Source organism: Silurus aristotelis, assembly GCF_946808225.1.
Source record: "Silurus aristotelis genome assembly, chromosome: 7".
NCBI classification, from domain to species: Eukaryota; Metazoa; Chordata; class Actinopteri; order Siluriformes; family Siluridae; genus Silurus; species Silurus aristotelis.
Window position 1 is genome coordinate 22,863,303 of NC_139580.1, and position 14,823 is coordinate 22,878,125.

Consider the following 14,823-nt stretch of genomic DNA (forward strand, 5'->3'; position numbering starts at 1 on the left):
GTGTATGTGCAAAACCCTGTAGACACCATCATATTACTCATGCATATGTGCTTGTTTACAATAATAAATACATACAAATGTATTCCTCATTTGCACTTATATACACCTCCACTCTTCTGGGAAGATTTTCCACCAGTTTTTGGAGCATGTCTGTGTGGATGTCATTCAGCCACAGGAGTATGAGTGAAATCAGACCCTGCTTTTGAGCATTGAGTTTGCTAGGACTTCTGCCTGTCTTTTGTTTCTGTCTGTCTTCTCCTCTGTTTCCCTACCAAATGTCTCCAGTGTGTAGTTTTGCCTCACATTAAATGTTTTCACCTGTATCCTATAACCATCAGTATGTACCTTCTGCCATGGTTTGTTGCTTGGTCCTTGTAGTGTTTAGTCAGCCCATTGTGTATGCATTCTGAGCTCGGGTTTCTCCTGTTGTCCTTTTGCTCTTTATTTTTGGAACTCATTTGCTCAAGATTTTTGTGACTTTTTGGTTTGAAATTTCACGTAATCAATTAACCAATCAATATACAAATAAAAACTTAAACTACATTTCCAGTCTATCTTTGCTCTTGGGTCAATCTAAATCCCCGTGGCCCATGCATCCTGGTTCAAGCTTAGCTCCTGATATAGATTTGGCATGCAGTCTGTATCCTACTTCATTCCGAAAGTGTTTATTTGGATTCTGTGATCTGTGCAGGACATTCATCTCCTTCCACTTCTTGACAACTGATGTCTTTATGTAAATTAGTTTGTACGCAAGATGACTGTGGTGCTCAAACAGTTTTATTGTAATGTTCACTGAAGAAAGTCTTTCTATGATTTCTAAATTCTATAAATTGTTTTCTTTGAACTTTGTGTTTACAGATTGGAGAAGAACCGCATATGGGTGTAATTGTTGGGTGTCATATACTTTCGACCTTTTGGAGCATATGGTAATATTTTTAGAAGTTGTTTCTCAAAGTGTGGCCAGTAAAATATAACTCTTTGCTTAACAACTTTTGTTTACAAATTACATTACAGTTTTTTTTGTAAACACTGTATGAAAATTAATATTTATTTTAGTTGTTTTATTGTATATTTATTGTATTGGTTTGTCTATATCTAAATGTATTAATGTAATTGAAAAAAATAGTTTAAATAGTTAGCTGCATGAATAAAATGTGTTTTTTGTTCACTTGTTTGTTTACTTGTTTTTCCACCCTGTTATTATGCAATGATTTGCTTAATGAAATTAGCCTCTAGGATTTTTCTTTTTTTCTTTTAAATAAATAGTGCTGACCAACATTTCCTGTAGGTGCTGGATAACTATTTTACTAAAATATCTCCAATTTGCATCTGAAAGAAACTATAACAATCAAACAACTGCTGCATTGTAACAATCTCTTCTTTATTTATAAGGAAGAAAGAGAGAATGAAGTCAGAACAGCATGGCTGCAAAGGCTTTAGTTGGTAGCGATGGTCTGGTCAATCCAGGCGCGAAGGCTAGTGACGCGAGCATACACTCCAGGCATGGATGTACTGCAGGTGCCACTGCCCCAGGAGACAATACCAACCAAGGTCCAAGCTCCAGATTTCTGGCACACCAAGGGACCACCAGAGTCACCCTGAAACAAGGAAGAACGAAAACACATGCATACATTCAATTTCTGGTTATTTGTAATAATATTTGACTATATCTAAATGTGGAAAACAATTGCTTTGAGGAAAAACCGATTGTTAAAAGTGCTATATAAATAAAATAAATGTATTTTATCCGTACTATACATTCATGCTATACATTTTTTTATTTTTTCTTTACTATACAAGTATTTATTTTCATCTGATTTCAGTTGTTCAAATCAAGCTAAACTGATAATTTGACTGCATGTTGTGAAAAGTTTACATATTTAATATTTGGTCAAATGTCTTATTTAAATCCTGCTATATACAGTGTAATCTCTGTTATCCATACTGTATATTATTTAGATTATTTTTTTTTAACAGCTGTAGATTAATAAAAGGCATGCTATATATGATGGCCTTTTTCTGAAAGAGCAGCTTTTTTTATTATTATTTATTTTAACAAAATTGTGGTATAAAATATTTATTACATACTGTGTGCTTCATTTGTTTAGACTTAAATAACACAAGCCTAATATAATTAGCACATATTAAAAGTGTTCAAATAAATAGATATTTTTTTACTGACCGGACAGTGTGGTGAAGCAGACTAGTTCATTAATATATATATATATTTTATAAAAGTTGAATATATTTTCAGTCTAATCCTCTAACATTTACAGTGTTTTTTTTATTTAACCCTAAATATATTTGAATTGGTTTCACTTGTTTTACTAATAGTTAATGGTGGTTAATTTTACCATGCAGGAGGAAGCACCAGAGGCTCCAGCGCAGATCATCAGGTTAGTAATTTTACTGCCCCAGTAACTCTGGCAGTTGGTGTTGGTCAGCAGTGGCAGAGCAGCCTGCTGCAGACGAGCAGGAGTGTTGGCAGCTAAAAGAGAACAAGAGAGTTCAGATTAAAGGAATAAATATGGAATAAAGGAACAAAATTTCACTTGATACAGTTAAAGCATAGTGTAGCTTAAGACAGTCATCACAAACGTTGCATTACCGTTGTATCTGGTCAAGCCCCATCCACTTGTGACACACTTCAAGCCACCGGCGAAGTTGTCGCTGGTTTCGGCCAAACACACAGGAGAGACACGGGGGCTGAGCTGGGCAGGAGTGGCCAGTTTGATCACAGCAACATCATTGTTGATGGTGTATGAATTGTAGTTGGGGTGTCTGATGGACTGTGTTGGAAAGAGAATGGATATAATTTTTTATTAGTAGTAGTAGTATCTTATTTGTTCATTTGAAACAGTTTTTTTTTTTCATCATAACCTCAACTTTCTATGTTCTAATTAATATCTATGAGTTCATGCACTTTTATAGCCCTAACACAAACCTTTGCAATTTTCATGACCTGAACGCTCTCTGCATTAGAGGAGCGATCATGTTCTCCAAGGACCACAACGTGAGAGGTTCTGCAAACAAAAAAGTGTAATCTTGTAATGACATTTATGATATTTTGGTTTAGCATTAAGAAGTGTCTTTTGAGAAAACCAAAGCCTGTCAGTTGTCATGTTTTACACTGATTTGTGGGGTTGCTCATTTTTCTGTCCCTACCTGACATTGCAGTGAGCAGCAGTCACGACCCAGTACTCATTAACAAGAGAACCACCACAGAAGTGGAAGCCGGTACTGTCCTGAGAAGAGAACAGCAAGAAAATGAAGTCTAGTTAAACAAGTTTTCTTACTGCAAATGTGTATTGTAGGAGGAATTTTGCATGGTAGAGATGAAAAGAGATAGGAGGGTGAGTATTACCTGCAGAGACACTTGCCAGGGCCATGAGTGTGGCACGGCCTCCTCACCGTTCACAATCCTGGCATATCCAGTAACGACAGGAGAAATGGCGGGAACACCACAACCTTCAAATAACACACATACACATTTCTTTCTTTTGGAATGAATTTTAAACCTTAACTAATACTGTATATGCAGTGTTGAAAAAAAACCCCAGGAAAACATTAAATTCAAAGTTACATACCGTATGTTGCGCCAATAAAGGCGAGGCAAGAGAGAATCCACAGGAGAGCCATGATTTCACACTGCTATAGCTGCATTGAGTGAGGGGTTTTATAGAACTACTGTGGCCTTGGATTTACTCTATCTTGTCGAATCATTCCAAAATAACTCCAGTTTCACCTGTGTACTTAGCCATATCAGAATATTTTTCTCAGGACATTTACTGAAATTCTTATTGCAATACAGACAATACAATTAAAATGTTTGTGTATATGATATGATTTCCTTCTTTGTTTTTTTTTATTTGTTTAACCTTAGCCGAAATAACCATTAAAAGTTTATAATAATCATGAAATCTATTTATGTAATAGGTTCACTTAGATTAAAAAAAGCCCTATTGTAATCTTCATAATAAATGCTTGCAGCTTTTTATTAAGATTGTATGATAAATAATATTTTTTCAAATACAAAATACTCTTGAACTGCTCTGTTAATACAGTGTAAAGTGTTAATTTAAATATGTTGAAATGTTTATTCAGGCATTGATAACTAAGTTACTCTGTAACATGCAGTAGGCTAAAAATAGGAAACATGTTAAAGAGAAACCCTGTGAATGTGTGAGGGCATCTTTGACCTTAAGACTAAAAGCTCTCTCATAATCATAATCTCTGCATTGAAGCTTGCAAATGTTAAATTTATTTATATAAAAGTCATTTTGATGCAAAAAGACCTAGGAAATTTGATGGTATTAAGGTTTACTTTGACCAAATAAATATATAAATGTACAGAGCTTTATTTTCAGTCCTCTTAGCATGACTAACAGCTTCACACACTCTTGGCATCTGGACAGTTTCTCCAGCTGAAATGCTTTGCCATGCCTCTTGTAAAACTTTCCATAGATGTTATTCACCGGTTAATATTTATTTCTGACCTTGTGATCCAGTTCAGTAGAATTTAGATGTGGTGACTAAGCCGATCAATTCATAATAGATAAAAATCCAACCAACCGTTTGCTCTCTTAATAACACTTACAGAGCTGGGACGTATACATATGCATCTCAATAATTTGGAATATCATTATAAAGTTGATTTATTGTAGTAATTCAATACAAAAAGTGAAACTCGTATATTATACAGATTCATCACACACAGACTGATATACAGTATTTCGAGTGTTTATGTCTTTTAATTTTGATTATTATGGATTACACCTAATGAAAACCCAAAATTCAGTGTCTCAAAAAATGTGAATATTGTGAAAAAGTTCAATATTGGAGACTCGTGGTGTCACACTCTAATCAGCGAATTAAATCCAAACACCTGCAAAGTTTTCCTGAGTCTTTAAATGGTGTATCAATCTGGTTCAGGCTACACAATCATGGGAAAAGACTGGGCTCCAACTGACGCTTTCCTTGTGTAAAGCCACTCCTAAACCAGAGACAACGTCAAAGGTGTCTTCCCTGTGCAAAGGACAAAAAGTGCTGGACTGTTGCTCAGTGGGCCAAAGTCGTCTTTTCAGATGAAAGGAAAGAAAATGTTGCATTTCATTTGGAAATCAAGGCCCCAGAGTCTGGAAGAAGAGAGAAGGGGCACAGAACCCTAGATGCTTGAGGTTCAGGGTAAAATATGTACAGTCAGTGATGGTTTGGGGAGTCATGTCATCTGCTGGTGGTGGTTCCACTGTGCAAGTCCAAGGTCAGCACAGCCGTCTACCAGGAAGTTTTAGAGCACTTCATGCTTCCCTCTGCTGACCAGCTTTATAGAGATGCTGATTTCAATTTCCAACAGGACTAATACCTGATTTAAAGACCATGATATCCATGTGCTTGATTAGCCAGCAAACTCACCCGACCTAAACCCCATAAAGAATCCATGGGGTAGTGTAAAGAGGAAGATATGAGACGTAGAAGAGCTGAAGGCCGCTATCAGAGCAACCTGATCTTACATAACACGTCAGCAGCGTCACAGGCCGATCGCTCTACATGCCACTGCAATAATTCATGCAAAGGGAGTCCCGACCGAGTATTGAGTTCTGTACATGTTCATACTTTTCAGTAGTCCACCATTTCTGTGCTCAAAAAATTTTTTTATTGGTCTTAATTAATATTCACATTTTCTGAGATAATAATCATCAAAAATTAAAAGAAATAAACACTTGAAATATATCAGTGTGTGTGTTATGAAATCTATATAATATAAGAGTTTCACTTTTTGTATTAAATTACTAAAATAAATCAACTTTTTAATGATATTCTAATTTATTGAGATGCACGTTTATTTCAGGTCATAGTATTGTTGTATGGTGACAGAATTGCATGGCACTAAAGTATGGAATGTTGGCCATGTTGGTTCAGTATTCCTTTTACCTGGAATGAGTCTGCAACCTTCCCTGCTCCAAAACTACCACAAACCATTAAGCTTTTACCTCCTATGTTCCACTGTGTGAGGCAGTCTGCTAACATCTTCTCTTCTGTTCTCTGTCTTACATCAATTCTTCTGTTAGATCCAGAAATGTCAGGACTTGTTTTTCCACAGAAGTTTCTTCCAGTCATTCACGCCAATTATTTTGTGTTTTGGCTTTTTCCTAGTTTGTTGCATTTAAACAAAAGGAACATGCATTTTTCTCAAAAGTGATTAAACCTTTATCATAGACTAGGTGTTTTTTCCAAACTTTTGACATATAAATATACTGTAATATTAAAACAAATAGTAGGTGTATTAAACACAATATGCTCTTACAAATCTCTATATTTTACAATCAGGTTTCAAGCCTAATGATGTTACTTATATGTTAATATGCATATGTTAAACTATAGGCTGCTTAATCTGTGTTGCATTTCATAAAAAGCTGCTTCTTCTTCCTTCTTCTTCCTTCTTCTTCTTCTGGCTGCTCCCATTAGGGGTCGCCAGAGTGGATCATCTGTCTCCATACTACTCTGTCCTCTACATCTGCCTCTTTTATACCAGCTACCTCCATGTCTTTCCTTCACCACATCCATAAACCTCCACCTATCCAGGCTCTTCTCAACCTGCTCCCTACTCCCACCACAAATAACAATATCATCCGCAAATATCATAGTCCATAGTCCTGTCTGACGTTGTCTTGTAACCTGTCCATCACCACTACAAACAGGAAAGGGCTCAGAGCCGATTCTTGATGCAGGCCAACCTCCACCATGAACCAGTCTGTCATTCCTACTGCACACTTCGCTGCTGTCACACTGTCCTCATACATGTCCTGCACCACCCTCACATACTTCTCTGACACACCTGACTTCCTCATATAATACCACAACTCCTCTTTCTGCACTCTGTCGTACGCTTTCTCAAAATCCACAAGAACACAATGCAACTCCTTCTGACCTTCTCTATACTTTTTCATTAACATTTTCAAAACAAATATTGTGTCTGTGGTGCTCTTCCTCGGCCTGAAACCATACTGTTGCTCACAGATGATCACCTCTTCTCTCAGCCTGGCTTCCACTACTCTTACCCATAACTTCATGGTGTGACTGATCAACAATTCCCCTGTAGTTACTGCAGGTCTGCACCTTTTCCTTATTCTTAAAGATCGGTACCAGCACACTCCTTCTCCATTCCTCAGGCATCCTTTTACCATCCAAAATCTTGTTGAACAATCTGGTTAAAACTAAACTGCCATCTCTCCTTAACATCTCCAAGCTTCTACCGGTATCCTTTTACCATCCAAAATCTTGTTAAACGATCTGGTTAAAACTAAACTGCCATCTCTCCTAAACATCTCCAAGCTTCTACCGGTATGTCATCTGGTCCAACCGACTTTCCACTCTTCATCCTCCTAATTGCTGCTATCCACTTCCTCCTTTACCATTTTGACATCATCCAACCTTCTCTCTCTTATTATCCTCATTCATTAGCTGCTCAAAATATTCCCTCCATCTTCTCAACACACTCTCCTCACTAGTCAACACATTTCCATTTCCACCCTTTATTGAACTTGTAGCACATCCTTCTCCTGGACAATCGGTACAAATAATTTTCTCCTTCCTTAATGTCCAACTTCTCATACAGCTCCTCATATGCATCCTGCATACTTTTCTAATCACTCTGTCGATCCCAATCCTGTTTTGTCAACCTCTTTCTCCTTAAGCTCTCCTGCACTTCCACATTCCACCACCACATCTCTTTGTCTTCCTTTCTATTCCCAGATGTCACGCCATGTACCTTTCTAGCTGTATCTCTTACCACTTCTGCAGTAGTTGCCCAATCATCCAGCACCTCTTCACCACCACCGAGGCCCTGTCTGACCTCATCCCTGAACCTCACACTACAGTCTTCCTCCTTCAGTTTCCACCATCTTATTCTTCTCAGTCCTCACTTTCCTCCTATGCTTCTTCACCTCAAAAACCATCCTACAGACCACCATCTGATGCTGTCTATCTACACTGTCCCCGGCCAACATCCTTATAGCAAAATCTACCACCACCTGCCCTTCCACATTTCTCTCCTTAAGGTCTACCTACCCATCAGCTCCTCATCACCTCTGTTCCCTTCACCAACATGCCCATTAAAGCCTGTCTCAATCACCCTTTATTCATTCACAATCTTTCATTCCTAGGTACACCTTCTACCACTTCATCCAACTCACTCCAGAATTTTTATTTCTCCTCTATCTCACAACCCACTTGTGGAGCATAAGCACTGATGACATTTATCATCACCCCTTTAACTTCCAGCTTCACGTTCATCACCCTATCAGAAAGTCTCTTCACCTCCACTACACTCTTACTGTACTCTTCCTTCAGGATCACCCCTACACCATTTCTCTTCCCATCCACACCATGATAGAACAGTTAAACCCACCTCCAATGTTCCTGGCCTTACTCCCTTTCCACTTGGTCTCTTGAACACACAACATGTCTACCTTTCTCCTCTCCATAATATCAGCTATCTCTCTCCCTTTACCAGTCATCGTACCAACATTTAAAGTACCTACTCTAACCTCCACTCTCCTACACTTCTCCTTTCCCTGCTGTCTCTGTAGACGTCTTCCTCCTCTCCTTCTCCTCCTTTCCTTTTACCCTTTTGGCTAACAATACCTGTGGCGGTCGTTAACCCGGGCATATGAAAGTCTGATTACTGATCTGCATATTTGATTTGGCACATGTTTTACGCTGGATGCCCTTCTTAACGCAACCCTCCCCATTTACCCGGGTTTTGCACACTAAAAGTGCACTGGCTTGTGCAACCCTAATGTCTGGGTTATTTTATAAACAGTATCAGAATCCTTATTTGTTTAAAAGTACAGCACGTATGCTAGTACACACATGTTGCCATGTTCTCATGGCAAGATGTAAAATCACTGCATCCACGGACGCTTTGTTTCTACGAGAGACGCTTCCTCTGGCGCGTGCATGGTTACGCAAAAAGAGCCAATCGCAGGCACCGGATGTATGATTGACGTGTGTACGGGCCAATCCCCGCGTAGAGAGGCGGGACATTACCAAGCATGCATTAATACAAACAGACACACACCTACAAACTGAGTGAGATCAATTTAAAGCCTTGTCTTTGCATTTCCCCCACACACTGGTGAGTTATTCAACTTCGAAATTTCACAGTAAATGTATATATTTTTGGATATATAGTTTCACAGTTTCCGGTGTATGTCTTCTAACAAAAAAGTTTTTAAAACCGTTAGCTTTCCAGGGTAAAGCTAACCAGCTAGTTAGCTAGCTGATAATGGTGTTATGGTCTTTACCCCATGGTTAAAAAAGTGACATAAAGAACTGATTTTTGCCTATTTAGGGAAAACTTTTATATTTCCGTGGCACATTAAAGTGGAACCCAAATTAATCTTACAGAGAGTTTTCTTTACATGTAGACCAAAAACCAGAAAAGAATAGTTTTAGTGGTCAGATGTTTTTTTTTTGGTTAGTATATTTCATGACTTGATTTACAGAAAAATGGCCACTAAATCTTCAATTGAATTGTTTCTATTCTTGTCCTGCCAGATTGGAGATGTCAGCACCTCGATCTGCCTCATCGAAAAGTTTTACCTCAACTCCCCTCAAAAGCAAATCTGCTGTCCCTAGGAGCATCCCGAGAAGCAGGAGTGTAGAATCGACCGGCGATTCCACCTACTCATTACTGTCCCCCATTTACCACGATAGCTTTGAGTTATCAGATGACGATGCAGAAGAAGCGCTGAAACAGTGTCCACCACTGGATGATCCCTCTCTTACAGAACGTCAAAGTGTATTACCCATCAGCCCTAGCAGGTATCTATAACTCTGTATTCTGAATTATTACTCACTGTTATATTATAAGTTCAATGGATTTTGTAAATCTTTATGCAGTATGATGTAGGAAGCATTTCATTGTGACATACATTATGGCCACCTGCCTGATATTGTGTTGGTCCCCCTTTTGCTCCCAAAACAGTTCTGACCCATTGAGCATTAACAGCATTAACTTCTACAGCAGTTTGAGCTACGGGAGCTCGTCTGTTCGATCAGACCACACGGACCAGCCTTTGCTTCCCACGTGCATCATTAATTAGCCTCGGCTACCCATGAGCCTGTCGCCGGTTCACCAATGTTCCTTCCTTGGACGACTTTTGATAGATACTGACCACTGCAGACCGGGAACACCCACAAGAGCTTCAGTGTTGATGTTTTGATCCAGTCGTCTAGCCATCCCAATTTGGTCCTTGTCAAACTCGCTCAAATCCTTACGCTCACCCATTTTTCCTGCATTGACATATCAAATTTGAGGACAAAATTTTCACTTGCTGCTTAATAAATCCCACCCACTAACAGGTGGTGATGCACTGCAAAACCTGGCAAACCAAATATCCTTGGAGTAAAAAAATCTGGATTCTGGATTTTCCTTGAAGACTTTAACAGAGCAAAACTAACACATGATCTTCCAAAATACAGGCAGCATATTGATTGTTCCACTAAAGAAAATAACATGCTAGATCATTGCTACACAATTCTTAAGGATGCATATCGCCCTGTATGCCAGGTAGCCTTGGGGAACTCTGATCACTGCTTGGTTCATCATATTCCAACATACAGGCAAAAGCGAAAGTCTGCTAAACCTGTAGTCAAAACAGTGAAGAGTTGGACCAGTAAGGCAAAGCAGGAACTACAAGACTGCGTTGACTAAACTGACTGGAGTGTCTTTGAAGTTGAAGCTGACAGTCTGACTGACACTGCAACATCTTAGATCAGTTTTTGTGAAAATGTGTGTGCCAACCAAAAGCTTCTGCACATTCAGTAAGAACAAGCCATGGTTCACAGCCAAACTTAGACATGCCAATTAGGATGCACACAGAGGGGAGGACAAAGCTCTTTATATGCAGGCCAGGAACCCACTAACAAAGCAGCCCAGAATTACAAAAAGAAGCTACTCTAAAAAGCTAAAAAGCAGGGTTTTAAGCTAACGATCCTTCATCAGTGTAGAAAGCCCTGCAAGATATCACAAACTACAGGAGACCACCCCTCCCCACCGAAACAAACAAAGACTTGGCTGACGACCCTCCACACCTTCCACTGCAGGTGTGAGAACAATATTTTCAAACCTCTCATTCACCCAGCCCATTGACTGCCCCATCACACCCCAGCACTCATGTTGCGCTCTTGATTTATGAAGAGGATGGGATTCTGCTCTTCCAGAGACAGAAAACAAGGAAAGCACCTGGCCCGCTCGGTGTCTCCCTCTCCTGTCTCAAAGTATGTCCTGAAAAACTGGCTCCTATCTTCACCCATAACTTTAACAGGTCTCTGGCACTGTGTGAAGAACTCTCCTCCTTTAAACTCTCCACCATCATCCCGGTCCCTAAGAAACCCTCCATCACAGGACTGAATGACTACAGGCCTGTCGACTAAAGCAGCTGGTATTGGCCCACCTAAAGAATGTAACGGAACAGCTGCTGGATCCCCTAGAGTTTGCCTACGCTCGGCGGATCACGCAGTCAATATGGGGCTGCGCTACATTCTGCAACACCTCGACTACTCAGGGGTGCCCAGATTCTGTTTATCGACTTCAGTTTTAATACAATAATTCCGTAAATTCTCCACTCTAAACTCTAAACATAAAAAATGGCCCAGCAGAGCATGTACTTTCTAAGCCAATTAAGAAAGAACGGTCTGCCACAGGAACTGTTGGTGCAGTTCTACTTCTGGCAGGCTCCAGAGAACTTTGTTCACCAAAACTGCCCGACACAGGAACAGTTTATTTTCACCCTCATAATAAACTGACCTTAATAATTTGCCCTGATTCATATCTATAAATACTGCATTATCAATCCAGTCAGTCATCACGTCATCCCCAAATGTTACACACACACTATTGCTGCTGTATATCATACAAAAGTTCTAAAGTAACCTCTTTTTCTTACGTGACACCCAATACTGCTATATGCACTACCATGCACTCTCACTCTTTATTTACATTACTGATCTGTCATATACTCTTGTGTTCTATTTAGTACTCATATAGTCTGTTTTTGTCTTGTATAATCTAATGTTTAGTGTTATCTATGTCTGTACCTTTTAGATTTACCAACAGCTGGAACCAAATTCATTGTGTGTGTGTGTGTGTGTGTGTGTGTGTGTGTGTGTGTGTGTGTGTGTGTGTGTGTGTGTGTGTGTGTGTGTGTGTGTGTGTGTGTGTGTGTGTGAGAACACACTCGGACAAAGAACCTGATTCTGTTCTGTGTATGTATTTTCTTCTATTTAGGCATGAGTCCCATCATGCAGAAGATACCTTAACTGAAAAGCTAAATCTGAGTGCATGGGAGCAGTGGCTTGTGAGTAAAGCCAAAGAAGAGCGAACCAAAACACATCAGAGATCACTGGAGGTGCATTTGGTTTATTAGGATATTCACTACTGTGCTGCAACTTTTGTAAATTTCCCATTGGGATGAATCAAGTCTGTCTGTCTGTCGACTTTTCTGTGATTCAATTAAATATTTGAATGTATGTGTAAATTCTTTATATTTCAGCAACAAGCTCTGAAAGAAAAGATGAAGCGAGAAGAAACGGAACAACAACGAAAAAAAGCAGTCAGCGAGTGCAAGATTCAGGAGTGGCTGCAAATAAAGAGAGAACAGGTACTAGTCACATTCTTTTCGAGTTGATTGATTTTTTTATTCCACTTACACAACAGCAATTTTTGCTAAATTTAACAGTTTTTGTTTGTGTGTTTGTTTGCATGGATTGTCTGCTATACAATTCCATAAGCTTGAGCCCACAGCAAATCTGTGATTTGAATTACAGTCATCATCACCACTGTCAGAGATGACACTATTCAACAGATCTGTGTGATAATTAAAGATAACTAATAAATAGGGGTGTAACAATACACTGTGACACAATGCATAGTGATGTCAATATGTGAGTGTGCACACTGGAAAAGTGTGAAATCAGCATTCTGGTTTTTATGCGTCTAATGCAGTTGCACCATTTGAACAGCAGAGGTCCCAATCTCAATATCACATAGATACAATCAATTCACCGAGCATTAAAAACGTCTGTGTGCCTGCCTCATTTATGCGATTATGAACAATAAGGAAAAATTGGATCTCCTGGGATTTTCATGCACAACAATTATCTAGAGTTTACTGAGAATGGTGCAGTAAAGAAGAATTCTGTTGACACAAATGCCTTATTGAAAAATGAGGTTAACAGAATGGTCAAGAATGGGCAAATTTGATATTCACTGTATTTCAGAAGGTGCAAAACCTTGAATCTTAAGCACTTTTGTCCGCCAAAAGCAGAAAGCTAAGTCTGCAGATGGCACAGACTTACCGAAAATGGGACATTTGAAGACTGGAAAAATGTAGCGTAGTCTGATGAATCTTGACTTCTTCTGAGACACACAGATGATAGGATCAGAATTGGGTTACACCAGCATAATTTCATGGAGCCGACCCTGCTGTGTGTCAACGTTCCAGGCTGTTGAGCTGTGGACATAATGCATCATGTAACAAAGCATCTGTTTTCTGAAATTGGTTTCATGAACATGAAAATGACTACAGTGTTCTTCAGTGGCCTTCTCAGTCTTTGCTGTTGAATTGGATCAAACCACCCAAAAAACGTATTTGTTTGGGTATGTATAGTGTTTTCTATTAAATACTTTATTTTTTTTCCTTTCACAGGAGAAACAGGAAAAGCTTTTTCAGGAGTCCCAGAAAACAAACAAATTTCTTCACGAAGAACAGAAACGGTTGGAGATAGAAAAAAAAGCCGAAGAAAAATATAAAGCCTGGCTGCATAAGAAAAAGCACGAGGATAAGGAAAGAAAATTAAAAGAGCAAGTATGTTTGTAGAGACAATTATTAAACAAGGTGAACGATTCTGTTTATTGATGTGAGGGTTTTTATTTTTATTGACTAACAGGAAGAAATAACTAGACAAGAAGAGGAGGAGAGAGAGCGAAAAGAGAGAGCAGACGAGAAGTTTAAAGAGTGGCTTAAAAGCATTAAGGACAAAGAAAGGCATAAACGTCAGTCATCGGCATGTTCGACCGGTAAGCTGAAAAATCTAATTAAAAAACCCACTGCAGTGTTTTTGTCTATTTTTATATTTTTTCTTATTTCTGTTGTTCTCTTGTGAGCTGAAGAGAGGGGGGGAAGGAAGGAAAAGTAGGGGAAGAGAGGGGAAAAATGGGGAAAGTGTATGTGTTTGTTGTAAAAAAAAATTTCAATAAAAAAGACTTAAAAAAAAAATATATATATATAAAAAAATAAATAAAAACGCACTGCACATTTACTTTAGTTCGATTATTTTATTTGAATCTTTTTTTTGTCATGTAAAAGAATTTTATTCATTTTAAGGTGAAACCTTTTCTTCTTGTTTTTTAGGTGGCTATGACAATCTAAACTATCCATCTCCCAGTTTTGTAAATCCTATTCCTTGGAAACCTATTCACATTCCACAGCACGATAGAACACCCGGGACGAACTCCTCACACAAGAAACAGCCAGGTCCATCGAAATATCACTCAACTCCATGTACTACTTACAAACCTAAAGACACGTTCAGCTTTGCATCCAAGAGACGGTGAATGGGTCATTTTCAGATCAAATATTTGCTTGATTTCCATATCACCAACACCACACTGCAATGTGGCGATTTTATACATTTGTCATTTTGTAGGGGCAAAAAAAAATAAAATTAACATTTGAGACTTTTTTTTTTTTTTCTTCAATAAAATTCTACCACTTGAGCGAGGGAAGGAACGGACAAGGTTTCACTGTGTCAACACAC

The 14,823-nt window shown here is 38.8% G+C and overlaps 3 protein-coding genes across 3 annotated transcripts in view; 2 read left to right on the top strand and 1 right to left on the bottom strand.

Moving 5' to 3' along the window:
- Nucleotides 1-5,824, top strand: part of urahb (urate (5-hydroxyiso-) hydrolase b) — a 464,718-nt gene extending 458,894 nt beyond the window's left edge. Inside the window, exon 5 of the mRNA XM_083546557.1 lies at nt 5,687-5,824. The gene's annotated coding sequence lies outside the window, so the exon portion shown is untranslated. The remainder of the gene's footprint in view (nt 1-5,686) is intronic.
- On the bottom strand, nt 1,361-3,740 carry LOC310728697 (chymotrypsin A-like). The gene is made up of 7 exons (XM_083546499.1): nt 3,588-3,740; nt 3,365-3,468; nt 3,166-3,245; nt 2,945-3,023; nt 2,609-2,789; nt 2,355-2,488; nt 1,361-1,598 (listed from the first exon to the last, which is right to left on the bottom strand). Exons 1-7 carry the CDS (start codon nt 3,637-3,639, stop codon nt 1,437-1,439), a joined length of 792 nt encoding a protein of 263 aa, XP_083402625.1. The 5' UTR covers nt 3,640-3,740; the 3' UTR covers nt 1,361-1,436.
- A 3,200-nt stretch (nt 5,825-9,024) lies between the features above and the next one.
- ccdc34 (coiled-coil domain containing 34) lies at nt 9,025-14,739 on the top strand. Its single transcript, XM_083546479.1, has 7 exons — nt 9,025-9,136; nt 9,559-9,825; nt 12,293-12,413; nt 12,558-12,665; nt 13,713-13,871; nt 13,954-14,083; nt 14,418-14,739. Exons 2-7 carry the CDS (start codon nt 9,566-9,568, stop codon nt 14,618-14,620), a joined length of 981 nt encoding a protein of 326 aa, XP_083402605.1. The 5' UTR covers nt 9,025-9,136; nt 9,559-9,565; the 3' UTR covers nt 14,621-14,739.
- The last annotated feature ends 84 nt before the right edge of the window (nt 14,740-14,823 follow it).

Coding starts and splice junctions, on each gene's coding strand:
- LOC310728697 (XM_083546499.1), bottom strand. CDS start 3,639: ATGGCTCTCCTGTGGATTCTCTCTTGCCTCGCCTTTATTGGCGCAACA. Junction 2,790..2,944: donor AGGTCATGAAAATTGCAAAG/GTTTGTGTTAGG, acceptor TTTCCAACACAG/TCCATCAGACACCCCAACTA. Junction 1,599..2,354: donor CTGGTGCTTCCTCCTGCATG/GTAAAATTAACC, acceptor TCCTTGTTTCAG/GGTGACTCTGGTGGTCCCTT.
- ccdc34 (XM_083546479.1), top strand. CDS start 9,566: ATGTCAGCACCTCGATCTGCCTCATCGAAAAGTTTTACCTCAACTCCC. Junction 13,872..13,953: donor AAAGAAAATTAAAAGAGCAA/GTATGTTTGTAG, acceptor ATTGACTAACAG/GAAGAAATAACTAGACAAGA. Junction 14,084..14,417: donor GTCATCGGCATGTTCGACCG/GTAAGCTGAAAA, acceptor CTTGTTTTTTAG/GTGGCTATGACAATCTAAAC.